General features: G+C 37.0%; 1 protein-coding gene across 1 annotated transcript in view; it reads right to left on the reverse strand.

Moving 5' to 3' along the window:
- LOC144967046 (uncharacterized) overlaps window positions 1-12,018 on the reverse strand; it is a 35,973-nt gene that overhangs the window by 19,874 nt on the left and 4,081 nt on the right. Inside the window, exons 2-3 of the mRNA XM_078903816.1 lie at window positions 9,815-10,037; window positions 5,879-6,009 (exon numbers count right to left, since the gene is read on the reverse strand). Of these exons, the coding sequence (XP_078759942.1) occupies window positions 5,879-6,009; window positions 9,815-10,036 (353 nt within the window). The 5' untranslated portion in view covers window position 10,037. The remainder of the gene's footprint in view (window positions 1-5,878; window positions 6,010-9,814; window positions 10,038-12,018) is intronic.

The raw sequence follows: 12,018 nt of genomic DNA on the forward strand, positions 1-12,018 counted from the left end.
ATATTACATAATATTACTTAGAAGAGGTTCTTTCAATGCATTATAGTATTATAGCGTTATTGACTGATATCGGGGATTATAGTATTATAGCGTTATTGACTGATATCGGGGATTATAGTATTATAGCGTTATTGACTGATATCGGGGATTATAGTATTATAGCGTTATTGACTGATATCGGGGATTATAGTATTATAGCGTTATTGACTGATATCGGGATTATAGTATTATAGCGTTATTGACTGATATCGGGATTATAGTATTATAGCGTTATTGACTGATATCGGGGATTATAGTATTATAGCGTTATTGACTGATATCGGGGATTATAGTATTATAGCGTTATTGACTGATATCGGGGATTATAGTATTATAGCGTTATTGACTGATATCGGGGATTATAGTATTATAGCGTTATTGACTGATATCGGGGATTATAGTATTATAGCGTTATTGACTGATATCGGGGATTATAGTATTATAGCGTTATTGACTGATATCGGGGATTATAGTATTATAGCGTTATTGACTGATATCGGGGATTATAGTATTATAGCGTTATTGACTGATATCGGGGATTATAGTATTATAGCGTTATTGACTGATATCGGGGATTATAGTATTATAGCGTTATTGACTGATATCGGGATTATAGTATTATAGCGTTATTGACTGATATCGGGGATTATAGTATTATAGCGTTATTGACTGATATCGGGGATTATAGTATTATAGCGTTATTGACTGATATCGGGGATTATAGTATTATAGCGTTATTGACTGATATCGGGATTATAGTATTATAGCGTTATTGACTGATATCGGGGATTATAGTATTATAGCGTTATTGACTGATATCGGGGATTATAGTATTATAGCGTTATTGACTGATATCGGGATTATAGTATTATAGCGTTATTGACTGATATCGGGATTATATTATTATAGCGTTATTGACTGATATCGGGGATTATAGTATTATAGCGTTATTGACTGATATCGGGGATTCAATCTCGACAGCACCCGGGATCGATCTCGGACTGTTTGCGTGTGAGCTTTTTATATGACGTTGTGCTGACGAAGGATTTGTACCCGAAACGTCCATTGTCTGTTTTGTTCCCATACGAAGCCTTTTCATTTTCACTCTTTCATTGTAATTAACGGGTTGACATTTTGAAATATTTATTTGTTTACGACCCCCCCCCCCCCCATCCCCCCTCCCCCCCCCCATCCCCCCCTCCCCCCCCCCCCACATAGCCAATTTTCATTCCAAGACCCAGGATTTTGTGGACAATAATAAATAACAGCTATCAATTATAGAAATGCTTTCGGTGCGGTATTGTAACATAAGAAAGGAATCGCACGAGAATAGTTTCAATCAAATCGCCTAGAATCGGAAATAAATCGATAAATCGATTCTAATTGTGATCAGGAGGACCAATCGTCTCGATACCACTTTTACTTTGGGGCCCACGTGAACATTTGGACTAATCGCCAAGAAAAAACAAACAAACAAAAAAACTTGAGCTTTTATATAGCGCAATATCCACTAAACGTGCTCAAAGCGCTTTACAAGGGGTCCCTGGCCAACAGCAACACATAACATGTAGGACGAGAAATGACGCCTGTCAGGCGATATTACAAATTTTTGGGACAGAGACAACGCTGTTAACGGCCAGGTACTCATTTTACACCTGAGTACGGTGAGAGAATGTGAGTAAAGAGCCTTTTCCAAGGACTCGACTATGCGCCGAGCGCGAGGCTCGAACCCAGGACCTTCCGATCCGAAAGCGAGTGTCATACCACTAGACCACATAGCCGCACAAGAATCGGAAATAAATCGATTCTAATTGTGATCAGGAGGACCAATCTTCTCGATAGATACACTTTTACTTTGGGGCCTACGTGAACATATATTTGGAAGTGAGAATTGGACTCAATGTATATTTCATTTGCGATCGTTTTACTTATAGAACAACTTAATACTTGCTAGATATTTTCAGGGGTTTGTTTAAAGACTTTAGTCTTATTAGTTTTTCACGAACGATAATAATATGATAACATGATGTGATATATCAACCCCCCCCCCCCCCCCCCCAAAAAAAAAAAAAAAACAATAAAAAAACAATACAAATCAAAATCAAATCAATTTTTTAAAAAAGATAACATAAGGAGTTTTTCCCCTGTTTTTTTTTTTTTTTTTATTTTATCTTGTTTTCTTCCTAACTTGAGTCTTCTTTTTTTTTAAAGAACAAGAAAAATGAAAATAACAGCTCCAAAAAAAAAAAAAAAAAAAAAAAAAAAAAGAAAGAAAAAAATGGATTACAGCATCTTTAAAAAATAAAAAAAACCGAGAAAATGTATTATATTCAGTCTCTTACTTATTTGAGTAAGTATTTTCTTCAATTCTGTATTCTTTCTTTTGTATTTCCGAATAATATAGCATGATTTAACTCTCTCCTTACCAGCTATTTTCAGAATTTTAGCCTAAACTTTATACTAACCCAACACAAAAATATATTTTTCACACAAATAAGTAACGAGAATATTCTAAATGTTTTCTCAGAAAAATGAGCTCTGCAACACATTGTCGAGTTTTTATAGCTATAACTATAACAAAATGAAATCAGAAAGAGAAAATTGTTGGCTGCATCGTAATGAATGTGACGATTTTCCTATGGGTGGTAAGGAGAGGGTTAAGTCATTTTCTTCTGATTCTGGCACCACCTTATACTGTAAGCATGCCACGCCACTGGAGACTTGTATTGGTAATCAATCAAACAGCTTCATCAGTTTCATGAACGATTTGGCACATGGTTCTCTATCCAGTGGCAGTCCTTGCGTAGTGGTCCTTGCCATGCAGTTATGTCAATGTATCGATATCATTAATGGGCATGATCTATATTACATTTCCATGTGCTCGAGGTCATTGGTCACATTGCAAAGTGTGCTCAACATGACCCACATAGTGAAAAGTGTTCACTGATTAAGAATAACCAACGTTACAATTGGTCATTTTGCTCAGCATGACTCGTGGATATGTTTACAACTTTCATAAACAAAGCAGCGTGATTAGATAAATTGAGAAAACTCCAATTGTTGTACAGCAACAAATCATGTGATCGATGACTAGGTTGGACGAAAACATGAATATAGATCGCTCCCATTGGGCACAAAAGGAGAAACGATTTATTCATATAGAAATAAGCAATTTAGAATAAAGATTAAATAACTCGTTGTTTGTGCCATCTTGTGGTCTTTTGGCATGATGCCCTCAAACATGTAGGTCCCTGGTTCGAGTTCCGATCTGTTGGCGGCGCAAAATTGAGTAAAAATGGCTCTAGTCGCATTTTCTCACCGCACTCAGGTGTAAAATGAGTACCTTGTCGGTAAAAGTACTAGTGTTGTCTCGACAGACAAAATTGTAATAGCGTCTTTCATGCCTGATGTCTCGTCGTACATGTTAAATGTTGATGTTGGGACCTCTTGTAAAGAGTTCTGAGCACATTTAGTAGGTATTGCTCTATATAAAAGCTCAATTATTTGTAATCGATTCTTTTGTTACGATACTTGGTTGTCTGCTTATGAAGAAATATGATCGAGTACGATAATCATTTTATATAATATCAATTGCAATCGACAGTTTTTATGTACAGCTGATACGTAACATATGAAACCGTCTAAATGAGATGATAATTGCTTCATTAAAAAAAAAAATAGTACTTGCAAATTGTGATGCATAAAGATACTCGTATAAACAATATATCTAGCCAATCTTTTGAAGTAATGGCCGGTAGTTAAAGTTAAATGGTTGATGTTGGGACCTCTTGTAGAGAGCTCTGAGCACATTTAGTAGGTATTGCTCTATATAGATAGAATGCGCTTGGCCAAGGAGTTCACAACATTGACATCCGGAAGTATAACGAACCAACACACAAACTCTGTGTAACCATGAACTTTTATAGTCTGGTTAATACAGTTTAGTGAGAACAACTCACAAACGCGGATGGCAAAAACAATAACAAAGGCCTGAGTGACGTCATCTGCATACTATCTATAAAATCTCAATTATTTATAATCGATTCTTTTGTTACGATACTTGGTTGTCTGCTATGATAATTATTTTTAATAAAATCAATTGCGATCGACAGTTTTTATGTACAGCTGATACGTAAAATATGAACCCGTCTAAATGAGATGATAATTGCTTTATTTTAAAAAAACTTATTTGCAAATTGTGATGCATAAAAATACTCGTATAAACAATATCGATAGCCATTCTTTTGAAATAATGGCCGGTAGTTAAAGTTAAATGGTGCAATTAAATTATCCATTCTTTATTGGAATTCTTATGATCAGAATAATGATTTTTCTGCTGTTGCTGTTGCAGTTGCTGTTGATGCTGCTGTTGTCAAGAATATGTGATCCATCGCCTCAAAACGGTATTATGTCGGGATGAACCAGATGCTAAAAAGTCAAATTAAAGCAAAACTGGTCAACAATGTGAATAATTGGAATTCAGCACACTCTAAAATGATATCCATTCTCCTCAATAAAACATTCAAACTCAACCAAAGTCAGAGATTTCCGGCTATAAATTCAATTTTCAGTACCTTAGTCCTCCCGACATAATACCGTTTTGAGGCGAGGGGTCACATATGGTGATGATGGTCGTAGTCGTTATTGACAAAGCGGTATTTTATAGATATGTTGGACAAATAATATTTTTTTGTGTGATTCTAATGTTGTTCTTCTTTCCAGTGGCGTGGCGTGCTTACAGTATAAGGTGATGCCAGAATCAGAAGAAAATGACTTAAAACATGCTATAGTTGTAAATACAAAAGAAAGAAAACAAATATACAGGAAAAGACTTACTCAAAGAAGTAAGAGGCGATATTTACCATTTCTTAGTTTTATTTTATTTTTCAATGCTATAATCCATTTTTCAAAGATGGATGTGGTGCCAGGCACCAAATCAACCAATATAGCCACGCCCCTGCTTCTTTCGTTGTTTGTATTGTGTGGTACGATAGCGTGGCTCGTTGGCTCGGCGGTATGGTATTTTGTCTGTTCAAGCGATGTTAAGCATGGTGAGTGGCCGGATGAACGACAGTGATCGTGGAAAATTGTGGTCCTGTTATTGTGTTCTTGGGTAAGGCACTTAAATACACATTACCCCACTCGAATCAGGTATGAACGATTACCTGGTATTGCAAAGACAATAACGTGACAAAAGTTAAAATCCCACAATCCCGTCAATTGTCTCTTTAAATTACTTTTTTTCCCATCTAGTTCAACCCGACATAATATATGACCCAACGTCTCAAAACGGTATTATGTCGGGAGGATCCAGATGCTAACAAGTCAAATTGAAGTTAAACTGGTCAACAAAATATGAATGACTGGTATTCAGCAACCTGAAATATGATATTCATTCTCCTCAATAACGTTAATAAACTCAACGCAAGTCTGATATTTCTGGCTACAAAATTAATTTTCAGCATTTTAATTATCCCGGCTTAATACCGTTTTGAGGCGAGGGGTCACATATGTGACCCTCCGTCTCAAAATGGTATTATGTCGGGATGATTCATAACCCAAAAATGTAAATTTAGGGATAGAGTGATGAGAAATCGGACCTTAGAAGATTTTGCAAAGCAATAAATAGTATTTATATTCCACCATGACGTAGAAAAAGTAAACCCAAGTTTGGTATTTGTGGAAATGAATTCATTTTCCCTAACCTAGTGTATCCCGACATAATACCGCTTTGACACGGTGGGTCACATATATTTTTAAGACAATGTTAAATGTTAAAGGACAATGTTGAGCAATGTGAAAGTCCCCCTGAGGCTTATTCAATCCACTCATTCATTACCTGTAAGTTCCATAGATGTAAGTCGTCATACATTGAGTCTGTTTTCCAGACAAGTCTTGATTGCCGGAAGTGTTGATCAAATAGTATGCCTTGTCGTCCATTCGTGATTTGTTATCATCTAGGCTGTACACCTGGTTTGAAAATAAATACATTTCATCTAGTACAAGAAAATAAGAAGATACCTTAATCTAATTTAACCAAGTGCCTGTTGTACTCTGGAAAAACTCGTGTTTAAAAATTTAGCCAGAATACTCGTCCTTCAAGAAATGACCCTCATCTTGGCAAAGTTTAAAGAACAACGTTACAACAATGTGCCAATGTGTTGGTAGAAGTAGTAAATAAATAGTAGTAAGTAATGAATTTATATAGCGCTTAAACATCTACGTTAATCGTGCTCTGCGGCGCTTTACATAATAAAAATAAAAATGTTTAAAAACAACAAAATTAAAAATCACGACACTACATGATACATAATAAGCATGCATACAAAAACAAAATCTAAGCAACATCTATTTCATGAAAAATAAGCCTCAGTCTTCAGACATTTCCTGAAAGATGATCAATTTTCACAGGACTTTGTCCGAGGACTAAGTGCGTTCCATAGGCGTGGAGCTCCATCGAAAGACTGAAGTCTCGTCCCATCCTACAGCACCCCACGTCGAACACTCATGAGAAAAATCATTTGTAATACGCTTCAACAGTCATGACGTCACTTCCCTCGTAAAGACGAATGGTAAGTTAGTAACTGGCTTTAAACTATCGGAACAATGGCGGACGCCCTTATGAAATATTTCTCCGACGAGCATAAAAGTGTATCCAGAGGAAAAAAAACCCATTATAAATCTGATCATGTTTTGAATATTATACATTCTGATCACAAGACATATAAAAAGTTCTAGCCAGCATGAAGAATAATAAGTACCGATATTCCTTGTTTAGAACCACGATGGCCGCCGTTGCCGGGCGCGTGACATCAGACTACTGAATCCAATTACATATTGGAATATTGTCATGTTCCCGTTCATTACCTATCTAATTCTTTTCCATTCATTCTAACATTCAAATTCATTAAAACAGGTAATTTATTTATTTTATCGTCAAAACAATCCATTCGAATCAAGCAGGTCAGTTCAATCAACGTCGCTCTTAGCTCAGATTAAGTAAAGGCAACCTATTTGTTAGTGCTCTTTAGCGGTGTTATTTAAGTTAAATCTCAATAACAATGATTAAAATTAGATAACAAAACACATCTAGATATCATGTGTATCATGATTCTCTGCGAAGTCCAAGTGGTTCGACATTAGTGTGTATTTCACATGCTGCTGTGGGTGTCGATCTCAGGGCACCGGAGATGAAGCGTCCGAATGGTCTTTCCCAGGTTTTGGGATTAGAATCACGGTGGCCAGATTCGTTCAGATTTGTACCTTTTATCAGCCTCGTCATTGTGTACGAGCGTGTACGACATGAGCAGCCCATATCCGTGGGTGGCGCCCATATCATAGTTGTAGATCATCGCTTGTTTTTTTTTGTTTTTTTTTTTTTTTCATGATTTATTTAACCCTCTCCTTACCAGCCATTTTCAGGATTTTCCCCAAAACCTCACACCCAACTAACACAAAAATATATTTTTTATCACTCAAACACAATAGCAGTAAGTTCTTGCGATACATAATTTCTTTAGCAAAACATGCTTTATAACACACTGTTCATTTTCTTTGAATTTTATGAGTTACAAGAGAAAAATGTTGGTTGTATGGTAACGAATGTGACGATTTTCCTATAGTTGGTAAGGAGAGGGTTAATTTACATTGTATATGTATATTAAATGGTGGATGGATTGTAAACTTTTGCTTAGACACCGTATCTATTTAATCGTATTTTAAATCTTGCAACGAAACCTATATTTTGATAGTATATTGTAATTGTCTTCCTCTTCAGCAAAATTATGGAATCAACAAAAATCACATTGACTGTGCTGAAAAGACGATGCAAGCTACTGCCCGATTCTTCACAGTGGTTTGTTTACTTATAATGTTTTTTTTAAAAGCTTGAAAGGGGCAGATCAATAAATTCTATTAACTAGTAGACTGTCTGTGCTTCGATACGGAATATCTTAAAGGCTATGACAGAAATACCTTTATAGAAATAACTACACGAACTTGGCCTGCAACTAATGTTTACTAAGTAGGTGCATGGCCTTCGTAAAGTTATGGCCTGATACAGTAGCCATCGTTATGTTATAGCCTGATACTGAAATCCAAAAGGACTGGCAGTTTGACGTTGGTTTTTGCACCGCTTAGTGAGTTGTCGTTAGTAGAGCTCATGGAAACAAGTTATTTCATTGGTTGAACTATTGAATATAACTCACGATTTTTTTCTTTTGTGGTAAAAGACTGGCATTTTGACGTCATTTTTTGGTCAGTATCAGGCCATAACGTTACGAAGGCCACGCTGATACTGACCAAAAAATGACGTCAAAATGCCAGTCTTTTGCTACAAAAGAAAACAAATCGTGAGTTGAATTCAATAGTTCAACCAATGAAATGACTTGTTTCCATGAGCAATCACCTCAGTTTTGACCTCGTTGAATTTAAGCTTGTAGTTAGTCATCCATGCTTTGACGTTATCTAGACATGCTGCGAGTCGTTGTTTTGTTTCTTCGATGTTTTCTTTTTTTTTTTTTTTTTTTGAAATGGGAGTGTATAATTGGAAATCATCGGTGTAGAGATGATGACTGAGACAGAAGGTCGCGATGATGTTGCTTAAGGACTTTGTGTACATTGTGAAAATATAATGGCCAAGCACTGAACCCTGTGAAACGCCAAATTACAGCTTTGTTTGTGGTAAAAGGGAATCATTTATGAGAACGCATCGTGGAGAGCATGGAAACCATTCTAGAGCTTTGTCTCCGATTCCAAAGAGCCTCTGCATTCTAGTAATGGTCTAGTAATATGTGACCCACCGTATCAAAACAGTATTATGTCGGGATCCACTCGGTAAGGCAAATTGAATCCATCACCACAAATATCCAACTTGGGTTTAATTTCTGTACGTTATGGTGTAGTATAAAGACTATTTCTTACATTGCAACCACTTCTAAGCTCCAATTTCTCATCTTTCTATATCTAAATTCACTTTTTGGGGTCTGAACCATCCCGACATAATACCGTTTTGAGACGGAGGGTCACATATTGTGTTGTCCACAGTGTCGAACGCTGCACGTTGGTCCAGCAGCAGTAGTATTGCATTATCGTTTTTGTCAAGTAGGTAGACAATATCATTGTGGACACGCAAACTGCTGTTTGTGTGCTGTGTGACTGCTTATAGGTGGATTGAAAAACAGGATGCAGATTGTTGAAATTAATGTAGTTGTTGAGACGTTTGACAATGAGTCTCTCTATTAATTTTGAAATGAAATGAAGGTTCGGGACTGGCCTGTAGTCTTTAAATTGATCGCTGTCTAAATATTTCTTCTTCAAGAGTGGTGGTATCATTGGGTTGTGTAGTGTGTATTGGACATTAAGCATTACAACATGTCATTAGATAACAATACTTAATCACCGCCCAATCAATAACTTGGACACCAGAACAAACAAAATAAGGAGGGAAAAGCAGCAACTACGAACTCATTTGAAAGTACACTACGGACCTATTGTCGACCGAAGAGATGGAAACCAGTCGAAACGATCGTCTCGACAGAAAATTGTGAGTGTTCTTGCTCTATTCAATATCATGGAGCTCTCTCGTACCTATAAATGCACACACATACACTCACACACACACACATACACACACACACACACACACATATATATATATATATATATATATATATATATATTGTGTGTGTGTGTATGTGTATGTGTGTGTGTGTGTGTGTATGTGTGTGTGTGTGTGTGTGTGTGTGAAATGAAATACACATTTTCATTCACTTACGGAAATCGAATTGATGTTTTCAGATGATGTGAGTACCATTCGCCATCCACAGGTTGGTTTCACGCCAGCAAGCCCGAGGCAAACGTTGCCTCGGACATAGTTCCCGCTATGCGACTGATACTTCCACATTGATTGGCCAATAGTGGAGATTGCGTGACAATAGCAAAAGAATAACAAGTTGAGGAGGAGGAGGATCAGCATGTTCTTCATGGTCGTCAACATTCTGAGGATAAGAAAGAAAATAAAAGAGATAATTTATTCATTGTTTTATTAACTCACTCAATCCTAGATATTTGTGACCCACCGTATCAAAACAGTATTATGTCGGGATCCACTCGGTAAGGCAAATTGAATCCATAACCACAAATATCCAACTTGGGTTTAATTTCTGTACGTTATGCTGGAGTATAAAGACTATTTCTTACATTGCAACCACTTCTAAGCTCCAATTTCTCATCTTTCTATCTCTAAATTCACTTTTTGGGGTCTGAACCATCCCGACATAATACTATTTTGAAGGGAGGGTCACATTTTTCCTACTTTTCAAAACTGGAAAAAAAAAGTATATTAAAAATCAACATGTCCATAGACAGTTTTATTCCAACTACCATTAACATGTAAAAATTAAAAACATTAGCTTTGATACTAGATACGCCTAAAATTTGTGCGGCTATGTTGTCTACTGGTATGACACTCGCTTTCGGATCGGAAGGTCCTGGGTTCGACCCTCGCGCTCGGCGCATAGTTGAGTCCTTGGAAAAGGCTCTTTACTCACATTCTCTAACCGTACTCAGGTGTAAAATGAGTACCTGACCGTTATCAGCGTTGTCTTTGTCCGAAAAATTGCTATATATCGACTAACAGGCGTCATGTCCCGTCCTACATGTTAAATGCTGCTGTTGACCAGGGACCCCTTGTAAAGCGCTTTGAGCACATTTAATGGATATCGCGCTATATAAAACTTTATTTTTTTTTTTGAGTTTTACTTGGCCAAATTATTTTCCTATTATAGATTTGAGCAGGAGAACACGGTTAACTGCTACCACCAAGAGAGCAGTCTCAGCAAGGTAACTTTGTGAGTGACTGAGACTTCTACATATCACTGCCAATAGGGAATGAGATTAGCGGAAGAGTAGCGTCCCTTGATTGGACTTCACCGGCGGAAAAGTTATTAGAGAGAGAACGTCAATGTTGGTTGTGCGCATGCGTCTCTCGTCTTCGCTTCCGGTGAAAGCGGCTTGAGACAATTCACCGAAAGCGAGGACGAGAGAGACGCATGCGCAAAACCAAATTGACATTCTCTCTGTAAGGTGACGTCCAATCAAGGGACGCTACTCTTCCGCTAATCTCATTCCCTATAGTGGAGATTGCATGAGAATTGCGAGAGATTACAGTAGTGTTTACGAAGAGAATAATAAATATTTAATTTTCTTCATTGCCGTTAACATCCTGAGAATAAAAAGAAAAGAAAAAGAGATGATTATTTATTGAGTTGTTCCATTAACTCACTCAACCCTAACACCGACTATAAATAGTATGCGCTTGGCTAAGAAGATCATAACATTGCCATCCGGAAGTATAACGACCAACACACACAACTGTGTGTATCCATGAACGTTTATAGTCAGGTTAATACAGTTCAGTGAGCATTATTCATAAACGCGGATGGCAAAAAACAATAACAAAGACCTGAGTGACGTCATCTTCGAACTATCTATATCCGTAGTTTACCCGGGTTACTTTTAGCCCATGTCTATTTATCACATTATTCTGAGACAAATTATAGGCGTAGTATCAAATCTAATGTTTTTCAGATTTTGTATATTAATGATAGGTGAATAACAACTTGTCTATGCACATGCTCATTTTTAAAACATTTTTTTTTTCAAATTTCGAAAAGTAGCAAAAATCTCCAGGATTGAGTGAGTTAACGTCGGGTTTCGAATCCACTCCGGCTTGAGCTACTTTGTGGACTTGAAGTATGACCTTCACCTTGTCTAAAACTCTCAAAACTGAAATTTCATTTAAGTTTCCGGTTTGAGGATTTTAGACTTACTTACTTACTTACTTACTTAATCCTCTTCGGGATTTGAGGCACATAGGGCATCCACCAGACATCTCCATTTTTTGCGATCGGCTGCTTTTGCGGTGGCTGTATTCCAGGACAGGCCTGCTTCCTTTAATTCTTTCTCCATGGTCCTTCG

This window comes from Berghia stephanieae, chromosome 3, assembly GCF_034508935.2.
Source record: "Berghia stephanieae isolate SIO BIC M18660-M18661 chromosome 3, UCSD_Bste_1.3, whole genome shotgun sequence".
Taxonomy (NCBI): Eukaryota; Metazoa; Mollusca; class Gastropoda; order Nudibranchia; family Aeolidiidae; genus Berghia; species Berghia stephanieae.